At 48.6% G+C, this 15,361-nt stretch overlaps 1 protein-coding gene across 7 annotated transcripts in view; it reads left to right on the plus strand.

Annotated features, from left to right (window-relative positions):
- TDRD6 (tudor domain containing 6) overlaps nucleotides 1-15,361 on the plus strand; it is a 602,384-nt gene that overhangs the window by 326,073 nt on the left and 260,950 nt on the right. For 5 of the 7 annotated variants that reach the window (XM_063915227.1, XM_063915230.1, XM_063915225.1 and 2 more), the window contains one exon: nucleotides 11,313-11,447. The exons of the other annotated variants lie outside the window; for them this stretch is intronic. In XM_063915227.1, coding sequence (XP_063771297.1) covers nucleotides 11,313-11,447 — 135 coding nt within the window. The remainder of the gene's footprint in view (nucleotides 1-11,312; nucleotides 11,448-15,361) is intronic. 7 annotated transcript variants of the gene reach the window in all.

Genomic DNA, 15,361 nt, shown 5'->3' on the forward strand with positions numbered 1-15,361 from the left:
CTGTCTGCCGTAATGTGTAAAATTGGGGACTCTGTCTGCCATAATGTGTGAAAAGAGGACGCTGTCTGCCGTAATGTGTAAAAAGGGGATCTACCTGTTGTAGTGGCGCTACTGTGCGGCGTAATTTGAGTAATGGAGACTACTGTGCACCGTTATATGAATTGGTATTATTCTGTGGCCACCCCCCTTTCCCGTAAAGCCACGCCCCTATTTTTTTGGCATGCGCCTGTGGCGCGCACTGCCACCGGTTTACGTTAAGGGGGGGTGGGGCGCCGATGCCGTTTCTTGCACACAGCGTTAAAATGTCTAGTTACGGCACAACGCATGGCAATGAGGTAAGTATCAAGGATACTTCAGTGGGCAGAACGCCATCTGCCGTCCATATCAGCAGTGTTCATTCTGGGTGTCCTGAACTGGGAAGTGGACTATCTCAGTCGTCAGGACGTACACGCAGGAGAGTGGAGCCTCCATCCGTAGGTGTTTCAACTTCTCGTGGACACGTGGGGTCTTCCAGATATGGATCTGATGGCGTTTCGACACAATCACACAAGGGATCCTCAAGCTGCGTTTGTGGACGCTCTGGCAATACCATGGAACTTTCAGCTACCGTGCGTGATCCCTCCAGTGTCACTCCTGCCCAGAGTATTACGGAAGTTCAAGCAAGAAGGAAGAAACCTGCTTCTGGTCGCTCCAGCGTGGCCTAGACGGCACTTGTTCTCTGATCTACTGGGTCTCTCATGGGATCGTCCCATTCTACTTCCACAACGACCAGACCTCCTCGTTCAGGGCCCTTGTGTTTACCAGGATTTAGCCCGTCTGGCTTTGACGGCATGGCCCTTGAGGCTTCCGTCCTGAGGGCCAAGGGTTTTTCTGAGGCGGTCGTTCAAACTATGTTGAAGGCATGTAAGCCGGCTTCTGCTCGGATCTACCATAGGGTCTGGAATGCTTACTTTACTTGGTGTGCGTCTCACAATCATGACGTTTTCAAGTTTAGTATAGCCAAACTGTTGGCTTTTCTACAACAGGGTCTGGACTTAGGCCTGCGTCTGGCCTCCCTCAAGGTTCACATCTCTGCCTTGTCGGTTTGGTTTGAGAGACAAATTGCTACCCTACCTGATGTCCATACACTCACTCAGGGTGTGTTGCGGATTCAGCCTCCTTATGTGCCACCTGTGGCCCCTTGGGACTTGTCAGTGGTTTTGGAGGCCTTACAAGAGTCTCCATTCGAACCTCTTGCATCTGCTGACCTTAAGTGGCTTTCCCTTAAGGTCCTATTCTTGCTGGAGATTGCTTCAGCTAGAGGGGTCTCGTACTTGGGTGCTTTATTCTGTAAGTCCCCCTATTTGATTTTTCACCGTGTACGGGCGGTTCTTAGAATGCGCCAGGTTATTTACCTAAGGTGGTGTCTTCCTTCCACCTTAACCAGGAGATTGTGGTTCCGGCCTTTAATTCTCCTGAGTTGTCTACCAAAGAGCGGTCTTTGGATGTGTTAAGGGCTCTCCGTACCTATATGAAGAGAACTTCCTCCGTTCTGAAGTCTTCTTCTCTTTTTGTATTGTTTGGATTTCACAAACGTGGCTGGCCTGCTTCCAAGCAGACTCTGGCCAGATGGATTAGAATGGTGATTGCGCATGCTTATGTACAGGCTGGTCTCCAGCTCCTGCTACCAAAAAGGCCCATTCTACTCTGTGTGTTGGACCTTATTGGGCGACCCACTATTGTGCGACCCTTGAACAATTGTGCAAGGCGGCTACGTGGTCTTCCGGGAACACGTTTATAAGGTTCTATGCCTTCGATACTGCCGCTTCCCAGGATGCTTCCTTTGGACACCGGGTTCTTGTGCCCGCTACAGTGCGTCCCTTCCCATAAGGAAATGCTTTAGGACAGAGGTTCTCAAACTCGGTCCTCGGGGGCACACACAGTGCATGTTTTGCAGGTAACCCAGCAGGTGCACAGGTGTATTAATTACTCACTGACACATTTTAAAAGGTCCACAGGTGGAGCTAATTATTTCACTTGCGATTCTGTGAGGAGACCTGCAAAACATGCACTGTGTGTGCCCCCGAGGACCGAGTTTGAGAACCTCTGCTTTAGGACATCCCCGATGTTAATCCTTGTGGAGCCCAGTGTACCCCGCAGCAGAAAACGAGATTTATGGTAAGAACTTACCGTTGTTAAATCTCTTTCTGCGAGGTACACTGGGCTCCACAAGGCGCCCACCCTAACGCACTTTGCTTCTTTGGGCTAGTATGGCATTAGCCGCTGACACCCTCCCCTGTGGTGAGTGTGTGGTCTATGTGGCTACTCATGTTTGTCGTCTCTGGTACCTGCTACTGCATTGGGCTGGTTAATGAAACTGAGCTCCTGTGCCCGGAGGCGGGGTGATATAGGAGGCGGCGCTATGCATCTTGGGAAGAAGGTCAAAGCTTTAAGCCTGTTGGTGCCTCGGATCAAGATCCTACTCTACACCCCGATGTTAATCCTTGTGGAGCCCAGTGTATCTCGCAGAAAGAGATTTAACAACGGTAAGTTCTTACCATAAATCTCGTTTTTGAAAGCATTCTTAGTTTGCAGCATTTTTTCCACTCCTAATTAAAATATTTGCACAGAACTGTGTGTGTGTGTGTGTATATGTATGTATGTATATATATATATATATATATATATGTATATACAATTTATATTTATTATTAGTGTATGTGTAATATACACTCTGGCACTCCAGATGTCCAATTCCCGGACTTATTTGCCCCCGTGCATTCCACTGGTGACAGTCCACCTCGTACACCAAAACTGAAGAGGCGGCACTCGGAGACGGTTATAGCAGTATCAAACGTGTATTAAAGGTGTTGACGTTTCGAGGATAACCTCTTTTTCAGAACAAACAAGTGCAAACAGTGAACAATAAATTCCCACTTACCCACCAGGATTCCCCCACCGGTGTTCTCCTCAGCCACGCCGCCTGCGGCTTTGGCCGTCCACTTCCGCGAACAGTCCATCCGTCAGAAGTGACGTTGCGGGTCCCGGCTGTGTGACCTAGGCAACGCTGCAAACATATCTCCCATTACTCCCCATTACTCTCCATAACTGCAATACAAAGCGCCTTCAGTGCATTCATTATAATTTACGAGGGCATCAATACAAACTATCTCCAGCCCAATATACAACATTTATACAATATCCAGTGTTAAAATTAAAAATAAACATTTAGAAGTGAAAATGTAAAAGTGACAAATGGCTAACATAATTATACTATGAGGTTAATCTCTACCTATCTGTGACCAAACACTTAAAATAAAAACTTTAATAATCATAAAAATATTCCTGCGCTGCATGATCCAAATTGCTAGATTACCGATTTTATAACGCTGGGTTACACAACTAGTACACATCCCAAACAGTCAAATCATGTCCTAAAAAATTAATCAGACCCAGAGAGTCATTAAGACCTCTGGGACGAAGGGTATCCAGTTTGTGGATCCATTGAGACTCCAATTATATAAATTTTTTGCCCCTATTTCCCCCTATGGCCATTTAATGTGGAATATTTTATTGGAAAAAGGGTGTGATACTGTATCACCTACAGACATATACGTGCACATGGTGCACCCAAACATTTATAACATCCTTTCCTTTTTGTGATAAACTGTTTAAGTATTTTTTTAAAACTCGTGATGTCTGGTTTCACCACTAAGAGGGTAACTCAGACCTGATCGTAGAGGTGCTAAATTTAGCACCTCTACGATCAGTTACTCTGACATGCGGGGGGGGGACACCCAGCACAGGGCTAGTCCGCCCCGCATGTCATGCCCTACCCCCTGCACAGGTACAAAAGCATCGCATAGCGGTAATGCTTTTGTACTTGACAAGTAGCTCCCTACCAGCGCAGCTCCTGCGCACTGGCAGTGAGCTACTTTTTGCATCCCGGGTCGCAGCAGGTGTGACGTCACGCAGCCGCCGCGTACCGCCCCCCCCACGGTCCGGGCACCTCTGCGTTGCCCAGACTGCGCCATGAAAACGGCGGCTCTCCTCCTCCTGCCCAGCGAACTGATTGACAGGCAGAGGCGATTGCTGGGCTGAGATGCCGATAGCATCTCTGGCTTACGCACTGTGGCGCATGCGCAGTTAAGACCTGATCGCCAAAACGCACAGCAGCGATCAGGTCTGAATTAGCCCCTATATCCCGAATAATTCCGCCTCGGGTCTAACTGGGCAAAAGGTTTTTATCTTAAAAAAAAGTAAAATCCGGGTCAGTTTTTACTATTAGTTATAACTCTCTGGCTTTTCTTCTTGTGTGGGACCTATTTGGAATTTCTCCTTCATCCACTAGGGGCCACTGGAGCGTAGTTACAATGGGGAAATAGTAGGCAGTAATTGGGAGCTGGCACTTTAAAATTTCAACACTGAGGCTAGCTCCTCCCCTACTATCTCCCCTCCAAGCCAGTCTTAGTTAGTGCCCGAGGGAGCTGGTTCACTTGGGTTTAGCTGAAGAATTTTTTCTTTTTTCTTTATTATTTTATTTTTCTTTCACACACACACAGACTGGCCGCTCTGCCACTGCCAGTCTGCACCGCGGGAGCTGCCGGCGGGGTCCCATCGCAGCTGCGTGCGGCTCGGGATGGGCCCTGGCTGAGAGAGACACTGAGCTCTCCTGAGTTGGCCGGACACCGCTGCGTGCGGCGCGTGTCGGGGACGCTCTACCAGCAGAAGATTCCGGCAGCATGGCAGCGGTAAGTCTCAAAAGTGGCCGGACACCGCTGCGTGCGGCGCGTGTCGGGGCCGCTCTGTCGAGACAGAGTAAACACCGCTGAGTGCGGCGCAGATCGACTACATCTGGACAGCGGTGAGTACAATCTCCCCCCCTCCAGACTGATGTATGTTTTTACATTTTCAGTTTCAGTGTTTTAATATGTGCACATATGTGGTGATGGACAGGCTCCCCTATACTCTCCAGTCATAGACAGGCTGGAGTGCATAAAAGGCGCACTTACTAATTTGAAATTGGCGCCATTATGTGGGGGGCGGAGCTTCAGCCCGCTCTGTAAGCGGGCTCAGCGCTCTTCACTCCCCAGCTGCAGCATACAGGCAGCCGGGTGATACAGATTCAGAACAGTGAGGTTTAAGTTTTAGGAGCAGGGGGGGCGGAGCTAACTCCCGCTCCGTATGGCGGGCTCAGCGCTCTCCGCTCCCCGGCCGCAGCATGCTGGCGGCCGGGGAGATACAGGGCGCTTCCAGCTTACAGTACGGCGGATTTGAATTGGGCGCCGAAGCGGGGGGGCGGAGCTAACTCCTGCTCTGTTCGGCGAGCTCTCCTCTCCCCGGCCGCTGCAGCATGACCGCCGCTTCACTGTCCTACCGCTCCCCGGCCGCTGCAAGCTCCCTTCCCTCTCCTGGCTGTTCAGTGAGGATAAAGGTATGAGGGGGGGGGGTGAAGGCTATTCCCGCTTTGCTCAGCGGGCTCCCGGCGGCGGCTCGCAGCATTCACTGTCTCTAAGCACAAATCCTGTCTCAGTGGGGTTTTTAGTTTTCTGTGCAGGGAGTTGCTAACAAATATATCACTTTGGCAGCCATTCCTCCCTGCAGGGGAGTCCTCTGCCCGGCATTTCATGGAGGCTGTAGATCAGGGAGCCTGCTCTATTACAGGAGCTGGGGCTCAGCTCATTAATGATTAAAAATCTACTGTGCAGTATTTCTTTACCCTACAAATACACAGTATTTATCTACCCTATTAGGTTCACATACACAGTATTTATCTACCCGGTTGGATTCACTGTGTGTGTGTGTATATAGATATATATATAGATATAGGTATGTATGTATGTATATATATATGTGTGTGGGTATATATATATATATATATATATATATATATATATATATATATACAATACCATATATAGGGGATAAAACAAACCACTTCCGCAATGTTTTCTAATAACAGAATACCCCACCTTGCCACATAACATTTTCCACCATCTTTTCTCGCAGTCTGGTCACCATTTTGAAAAGTCAGCGGAACCTCCGAGAAACATCTGGTGCACCTAAATTAGCGGTACACTACATACAGGGCGGGGTGTTGCCTTCCCTTTATTATTCCTTGGTGTCACTAGTTACTAATGCTATTTGTAATTTCGGGAATGTGTGGGGCATCAGACAAATAGCGCTGCGGCTCATTACGCTAGTAGCGGGTATCTGAACAGGGGGACCAGGGTTTGAATTCCAAAAAAAAACTTTAAAGGGAGCTCCTATAGCCTAGTGGCTAAGACTCCGGTCCCACAGCGCAGCGCTACTGGTTCAGGTCTCCGCTGCTCCATAAAGTCCATTTGAATCGTGTCGGTCACTACACGTTATAGTACTGACCTTGCATAGGGCTGTGTTTATTTAACCCACCTTTTCTCCTTTTGTTTGTCTCACCTGGGATAGTCAAAGAATTCCCGCTTAGGTGTACAGTATGCGGTGGAGCCATCTGCTTAGCCCTCCACGCACCTGCAGGACACTCCTGTTTGAACAGCTCAGATTATGCAGGTAATGTCGCTGTTAACCAGAGACCTTGTACGTCATTTCACCTCTCCGGGTTTCTAAAGGAACCTTGCTAACCTTCCATGTTACACGACTCGGGGAGGCGAGAGATGTCCAGGATACTGATGATGTCTGTTTTCTGTGGAGTCTGAACCAGTCTCTCAGAATATCTAGGTGCATTATACAGCAGTTCGTCTGATACTGCAGGTAAAGGAGGCGGACACGTCAAGTCCATCAGGGTTCGAACGAAATGACAGCGACTGGTCCAGTTTCGGAGGAGCTGGGCAGGCTCCAGTAGGCGGCCGGCAGACACCCGAATACACAATTTCAGGTATCAAACAATGTTTGTTTTCCTATCCTTTCCCCACAGACGGCAGGAAATGGTATCAGAACCTCTCCAGGGTATACCCCTCGATGTATCGCCGGTCCAACAAGCTGCCGTTTTCCTGAGGCAACCTTGCTCAGGGATCCATCGAAGACTCATAGACGGCAGCGGGGTTCTACCTTGTCCGCAGCAGGTAGGTTGTGGAACAATTGTCCTCTAGGTTACAGGATAATTCGCATCAGGTTCAACTGATACTTTGGGACAGACCAGAATCACGATTCTGCTTTATGTTCTTTTGAGGTCTCTACGTCTGCAGACTCGGAACCTGCATTTTCGCTTGGGCTGTCTTAACCCGACGACCTCTGCGGCTGCGACAATGACAGGTGAACATGAAATCCTACGGGACAGATGGTTCAGGGGAAGGAACTTTCTGCATGATTTCTTGAACCATTGGAGGAAAGTCCACTTTTCTTTCTCCTACGGCTGCCCCAGCTCCAAGACGGACCTTTACCGGCCTTTCCATTCGATCTTTCCGTGCCCTTCCAGGTTTTCGACTCCACAGGAGCCGTCACCAAGAGATCTCAGGGTAACAGGCTGAAGCAGAGGTTCAGCATCCTCGGTCCAGTCTGATTTTAGGTCATCCTGCTCACCCACTACAGATCAGACCTTCCTACCACCTGGAGGGTCCCAGGGTAGGCGCATGTCGGTGGTCCTACTGGGAGGACTGAGAAGGCTTGGGCGGTTACAGACTAGATTTTGGAGTACAACTGTCTCAGGGGTCCCTCGGCATGGGTCGGCCGGTTTACGATGACAAGAGAGTCATACTGCAGGCGGCGCTCCATATGCTTCTAACCGCATAGGGTGTTGATCCCTGTTGTCACATATCATTGGAATCAGAACGGTTCTCAGGCCTTTGTTTTCTTTTCACGTGCCGAAGCCAGATGGCTCGGCCAGGCCTATTCTGGCCTTAGAATCCTTTCAGTCTGTGATTGCTAGTTTTGAACAAGAAAGTGGGTTTTACGCGTCCCTTGTCTTCAGGGATGCCTGTTTACTGAACTCCGTTGGGTTTCCTCATCGGGCTTTTCTCATATTCGCATTACAGGATACTCATTTTCACGGTCAGTCCTTTCCATTCGATCTCTCTTCCGCTCCCACGGGTTCAGGAAGATCACACAATAACTCTTTTTCAAGGGCAGGAAGTGACGTTTGTTCCCTAATTGGACAATCTACTGCTAGTATCCCACTATGCAGATTAGGTGGCTTCTGAATATACGAAGGATCCAGGAGTTTCGGGTTCGACACGGATCCAATTTATGCTCCTAGTAGACGTTTCTCAACCCGGTCCGTCAGAGGATTTTTTTTTCCTTCCTTGGCACCAGGTATTCTCTATCTTCAGTCAAGTTGCGATGCAATGAGTGGTCGCCTACAATCCCCTCTGAGCGGAGGACAACAATTTTTTTTTTCCAGGTCAAGCCGCCAGGTCAGACTCCCGGGTGAGAAGACCTTCCCCGGAGCTTTGTCAGCTGGTCCGCTGTTGGCGGAGATTTCGGATCGACCTCAGGGCGTTCTAACTGACTCTTTAACCCTTTACTACTCTCGGATGTGAGCTCTGGCGGCAGTAGCCGAGGATGCCCTTAGGGCTCCTTGGAGTTTCTGGTTAGTCTATCCTGCCTCCTTATCTATTTCTACCTCACTTTCGGTAACACAGGAGGGGAGAATGCGCGCTAGTCCTCTCGGTGGCTCCGGTTGGGCCACGCATGACTTAAAGATCCAGCCGGCACCTGTTGTCAGTAGAGGAGCCTTGGCTCCTACCTCGACTGGTCTGTCTACTTCAACAGGGTCCTTTTCTTTGTTCAATCTTACACTGAGTTCGTTTAACCGCGTGACTGTTCACGAGACCTCAGAAGGGAGGAGTTCCCTAGTTCGGTTATGCCTACTGGGCCCCGATTTCAGAAGTCTGTTAACTCTTCTCGCTTTTGCCACTTTTGGAAAACTTTATGGGGCATAGTGAGGATAACAGGGGTTTTTCCCCTTCTTTCAGTTACGATTCAGCCGTCATCTTGGGTTTCTCTGGGAGGTTTTGCTCGGCTGCGCTTCAAACTATATTGACCTGAATTTTAAATCTCTGTCCTTTCGGTTTTCTTCCAAAAGAGATGAGCCTGGCGGCTGTAAGTTCGGGCTCTCTTTCAGGGAGTACTCTATTGGCAACTCCCCCGGCTGAGTTTCAGACTCAGCGGTCGTTTCTTCCAGAGGATGTCCGTTTTTCATATAAATCTGACACTAGTGTTTTCGGCCCTTTTTGAATGTTGTCAGGGCTCGCCGACTCTCTCAACAGAGAACTAAATATTAAATAGCCGGGGTTCCAGCATACGCTGGGCTGTTGGATACATCTGACCATCAGACAGTCTTCTTGGCGGTTGCTCGGGAGCCTCTGTTTTCCATTTCATCGCACTCTACGCGTGTTGTGGGACCTTCGTGGGCGGCTGCCTGTGGGGTCTCCATGAATACTTTGTCGAGCGGCTACTTGGTCGGACCGACATTCGTTTTGTCAAATTCTACAAGTTTGACACTTTTTTGCGGCCTCTGCATCACAGTTTGGCCGAGCGGTTTTACAGGACTCTCAGCGCTCTCCCACCCGTTTTGGGAGCTCTGGGACGTCCCCATTGTAACTACGCTCCAGTGGCCCCTAGTGGATGAAGGAGAAATCAGGATTTTGGTACTTACCGATAAATCCCTTTCTCCGATTCCACAGGGGCCACTGGACGCCCGCCCAGCGCTGTTCCTCCTTGTTTTTTGCTTAACAGTTTGCAGATCACCATATGACTGCTTGTTGAGTTCGGGCTAGCCGGTTGTTTGTTAGGTTCTGTTCCAGGTTTGGTTTGTGTTATCCTGGTTTACAGGGCGTCAATAACCTCCTCTACCTTAAGGTTTGTTTATTACAGCTCTCCTCGGGCACAGTTTTACGTAGACTGGCTTGGAGGGGAGATAGTAGGGGAGGAGCTAGCCTCAGTGTTGAAATTTTAAAGTGCCAGCTCCCAATTACTGCCTACTATTTCCCCATTGTAACTACGCTCCAGTGGCCCCTGTGGAATCGGAGAAAGGGATTTATCGGTAAGTACCAAAATCCTGATTATACTCGTTTACCCAGGTAATAAAATGATTGGTGTTCTTTGGCGTGGTGTTTAAAAGCTCCATTCTATTTTTTGACATTGCTTTTCCTCTGGCATTTTTAAATAACTTTGGTGGATGAACTCAATGATAACTCAATGAATCTAAGTTCCATTTGGTCCAATTGTTTTTTTTTTTCTCCTTCATCACTATTAACACTACACACTCTCAAAAACTGAGAGTAGGGTAAACCCTTTATTGCTGGAGCTGGGTTGAAACTGTCATGTCGGAGCAAACTGTTTCGGTCAGTCGGTTTAGAATGTGGGTTGGTGCCTATCTGACCTTTATGTAGTTTAATGCAAATATCCAAAAAACAGATCTGGTGTTTACTGTGTTTCAGTGTCAACGTAATAGGGCTGGGGGTAACATTGTGTACCGTCACCAAATCTGTCAGTTTTTGTTCTGTTCCCAACCAAAACAATAATAGGCCGTCTATTATAAAGTGTACCGTCAAAAATAAAATTATTGTGGCTAAGTGTAAAATCTAAGAGTTGAAGAAAAAAAATCCACATCTGCCCTATCATATTGCACATTCCCTGCCGATAAGCTTCTAACTGCCTTCTTTATGTGGAATACAGGTATATATAGACTTCGGATTAGAATACTAGAATAGTACCTTCTGGGACAACATCAATTGACAACAACTTTTTAAGAGCAGATTAAAATCTTTTAGATGTTTTGTATACACGGCTGCAAGTACGTATCCAGATAAATGGCTATAGGTTCACACGGAGACCCCTGTGCGGACACCATAGGCCTGCTTGGGGGTCTCTGTATGTCCTCTTGCACTTTAGGGAGGGTGTAAAAGATAGGTGTAATCGGGAACTCAGTGAACAATTTATTATAAATGTCCCCAGTGAGGATGCCACTGTTATTAGCCTCTTGTAATAGGACAGACAACTCCTCCTTATCTACTGCCGTGGGGACCCCCTCTAACTGACAGTATGTATCAGTGTCACTCAGCCTAAGGCACTCCTTGTGGTGCAGAATATTCAAGACTACAGGGATTAGTGCCTTAGCACTTTGGGTCATGCAATGCAGGAATATTTTTATGGTTATTACATTTTCTTTTAAGAGTTTGGTACCAGATAGGTAGAGATTAACCTTGCGGTATAATTGTGTTAGCCATTTGTCACTTTTACATTTTCACTTCCAAATGTTTGTTTTTAATTTTAACACTCGACATTGAGTAATTTTTAGCACTGTATAAATGTTGAGTATTGGCTGGAGATAGTTTGTATTGATGCCCTCGTAATTTTATATATTATAATGAATGCACTGAAGGCACTTTGTATTGCAGTTATGGGAGATATGTTTGCAGCGTTGCCTAGGTCACACAGCCGGGACCCACAACGTCACTTCTGCCGGATGGACTGTTCGCGGAAGTGGACGGACGAAGCCGCAGGCGGCGTGGCTGAGGAGAACACTGGTGGGGGTAAGTGGGTATTTAAATATTGTTCACTGTTTGCACTTGATGTTTGTTCTGAAGAAGGGGAGGTTATCACCAAAAGGTCAACACCTTTAATACACATTTCTCTGACGTCCTAGTGGATGCTGGGAACTCCGTAAGGACCATGGGGAATAGCGGGCTCCGAAGGAGGCTGGGCACTCTAGAAAGATCTTAGACTACCTGGTGTGCACTGGCTCCTCCCACTATGACCCTCCTCCAAGCCTCAGTTAGATTTCGTGCCCGGCCGAGGTTGGATGCACACTAGGGGCTCTCCTGAGCTCTTAGAAAGTAATAGTCTTAGATTTTTTTTATTTTCAGTGAGACCTGCTGGCAACAGGCTCACTGCAGCGAGGGACTAAGGGGAGAAGAAGCGAACTCGCCTGCTTGCAGCCGGATTGGGCTTCTTAGGCTACTGGACACCATTAGCTCCAGAGGGATCGACCGCAGGCCCAGCCTTGATGTTCGGTCCCGGAGCCGCGCCGCCGTCCCCCTTACAGAGCCAGAAGCAAGAAGATGGTCCGGAAAATCGGTGGCATGAAGACTCTGTCTTCACCAAGGTAGCGCACAGCACTGCAGCTGTGCGCCATTGCTCCTCTCACACTCCGGTCACTGAGGGTGCAGGGCGCTGGGGGGGGGGCGCCCTGTGGCAGCAATAAAAACACCTTGGCTGGCTAAAATACCTCAATATATAGCCCCAGGGGCTATATATGAGGTAAATACCCCTGCCAGAATTCCATAAAAAGCGGGAGAATAGGCTGCGAAAAAGGGGCGGAGCCTATCTCCTCAGCACACTGGCGCCATTTTTCCCTCACAGCTCGGCTGGAAGGAAGCTCCCTGGCTCTTCCCTGCAATCTACAGTACCAGTAAGAGGGAAAAGAGAGGGGGGGCATTAAATTTGGCAGTATATATATATATATATATATATATATATATTCTATTGAAAAGCAGCTATTAGGGACATAACTCAGTTAGTCCCTGTATATATATATATATAGCGCTCTGGTGTGTGCTGGCATACTCTTACTCTGTCCCCCCAAAGGGCTTTTTGTGGGTCCTGTCCTCTGAGCATTCCCTGTGTGTGTGGAGTGTCGGTACAGCTGTGTCGACATGTTTGAGGAGGATAATGATGTGGAGGGGGAGCAGATGCCTTTAGCAGGGATGTCACCCCATGGGGGGCAGACACCTGAGTGGATGAGTTTATGGCAGGAAATGAGTGCACGTATAGACTCCTTACATAAAAAATTTGACGACATGCCGACTGTGGGACAGCCGAGTCTTCAGCTCGTGCCTGTCCAGGTGTCTCAAAAGTCATCAGGGGCTCTGAAACGCCCGCTATCTCAGATGGCACAAGTAGATGTCGACACGGATACTGACACCAGTGTCGACGACGATGAGTCAAATTTAATGCCCGTTAAGGCCATTCACTGCATGATTGAGGCAATGAAAGAGGTGTTAAATATTTCTGCTTTACATCCAGGTACCACAAAAAAGGGTATTATGTTTGGGGAGAAAAAACTACCTGTAGTTTTTCCCCCGTCAGATGACTTAAATGAAGTGTGTGAAGAAGCGTGTGCTTCCCCTGATAAGAAATTGGTAATTCCTAAGAAGATACTAATGGCGTTCCCTTTCCCGCCAGAGGATAGGTTACGTTGGGAAACACCCCCTAGGGTGGATAAAGCGCTCACACGTTTGTCTGAAAAGGTGGCACTACCGTCCCAGGATACGGCCGCCCTTAAGGAACCTGCTGATAGAAAGCAGGAGGCGATCCTGAAGTCTGTATATACACACTCAGGCATTATACTTAGACCAGCTATTGCGTCAGCATGGATGTGCAGTGCTGCCGCTGCGTGGTCAGATAAACTGTCAGAAAATATTGACACATTAGACAGAGACACGATTCTGCTAACAATTGACCATATCAAAGACTCAGTCTTATACATGAGAGATGCACAGAGGGAAATCTGCCGGCTGGCATCTAAAGTAAGTGCATTATCCATCTCTGCTAGGAGATGCTTATGGACTCGCCAGTGGACTGGAGATGCAGATTCCAAAAGGCACATGGAAGTTTTGCCTTATAAAGGGGAGGAATTATTTGGGGATGGTCTCTCCGACCTAGTTTCCACAGCAACGTCTGGGAAGTCAGCATTTTTACCCCATGTCCCCTCACAGCCTAAGAAGGCGCCATTTTATCAGGTTCAGTCCTTTCGGACCCAGAAAAACAAGCGGGGAAAAGGAGGGTCTTTTCTGTCTAGAGGCAGAGGTAGGGGAAAAAGGCTGCAGCAAACAGCAGGTTCCCAGGAACAAAAGTCCTCCCCCGCTTCCTCTTCCAAGTCTGCCGCATGACGGTGGGGCTCCACAGGCGGAGCCAGGTACGGTGGGGGCCCGCCTCATGAATTTCAGCGATCAGTGGGCTCGCTCACAGGTGGATCCCTGGATACTTCAAATAGTATCTCAGGGATACAAGCTGGAATTCGAGGCGGCTCCACCCCACCGGTTCCTAAAATCTGCCTTGCCGATTGCTCCCTCAGACAAGGAGGCGGTGCTAGCAGTGATTCACAAGCTGTATTCCCAGCAGGTGATAATCAGGGTACCCCTACTTCAACAAGGCCGGTGTTACTATTCCACACTATTTGTGGTGCCGAAACCGGACGGTTCGGTGAGACCCATTTTAAATTTGAAATCCTTGAACACATACATAAAAAAATTAAAGTTCAAGATGGAATCGCTCAGGGCGGTTATTGCAAGCCTGAACGAGGGGGATTACATGGTATCCCCGGACATCAAGGATGCTTACCTGCATGTCCCCATTTAGCATCCTCACCAGGAGTACCTCAGATTTGTGGTACAGAATTGCCATTACCAATTCCAGACGCTGCCGTTTGGACTCCACGACACCGAGGGTATTTACCAAGGTTATGGCGGAAATGATGATACTCCTTCGAAAAAAGGGAGTTTTAATTATCCCATACTTGGACGATCTCTTAATAAAGGCACGATCCAAGGAACAGTTGTTAGTGGGAGTAGCACTATCTCAGGAAGTGCTGCGCCAGCACGGCTGGATTCTGAATATCCCAAAGTCACAGCTGGTCCCCACGACACGTCTAATGTTCCTGGGAATGATTCTGGACACAGTCCAGAAAAAAGTGTTTCTCCCGGAGGAGAAAGCCAGGGAGTTGTCTTCTCTAGTCAGAGACCTCCTAAAACCAAAACAGGTATCGGTGCATCACTGCTTGCGGGTCCTGGGAAAGATGGTAGCTTCTTACGAAGCAATTCCATTCGGCAGGTTCCATGCCAGAATTTTTCAGTGGGACCTGTTGGACAAGTGGTCCGGATCGCATCTTCAGATGCATCGCTTGATAACCCTGTCCCCAAGAACCAGGGTGTCTCTTCTGTGGTGGCTGCAGAGTGCTCATCTTCTGGAGGGCCGCAGATTCGGCATACAGGACTGGGTCCTGGTGACCACGGATGCCAGCCTACGAGGCTGGGGGGCAGTCACAAAGGGAAGAAACTTCCAAGGACTATGGTCAAGTCAGGAGACTGCACTTCACATAAATATTCTGGAACTAAGGGCCATTTACAATGCCCTAAGTCAAGCAAAATCCCTGCTCCTACACCAGCCGGTGCTGATCCAGTCAGACAACATCACGACAGTCGCCCATGTGAATCGACAGGGCGGCACAAGAAGCAGGATGGCAATGGCAGAAGCCACAAGAATTCTCAGATGGGCGGAGAATCATGTACTAGCACTGTCAGCAGTGTTCATCCCGGGAGTGGACAACTGGGAAGCAGACTTTCTCAGCAGGCACGACCTCCACCCGGGAGAGTGGGGACTTCATCCAGAAGTCTTCCAAATGATTGTAAATCAATGGGGTCGTCCACAGGTGGACATGATGGCGTCC

This window comes from Pseudophryne corroboree, chromosome 4 (assembly GCF_028390025.1).
Source record: "Pseudophryne corroboree isolate aPseCor3 chromosome 4, aPseCor3.hap2, whole genome shotgun sequence".
In the NCBI taxonomy this organism is placed as follows: domain Eukaryota; kingdom Metazoa; phylum Chordata; class Amphibia; order Anura; family Myobatrachidae; genus Pseudophryne; species Pseudophryne corroboree.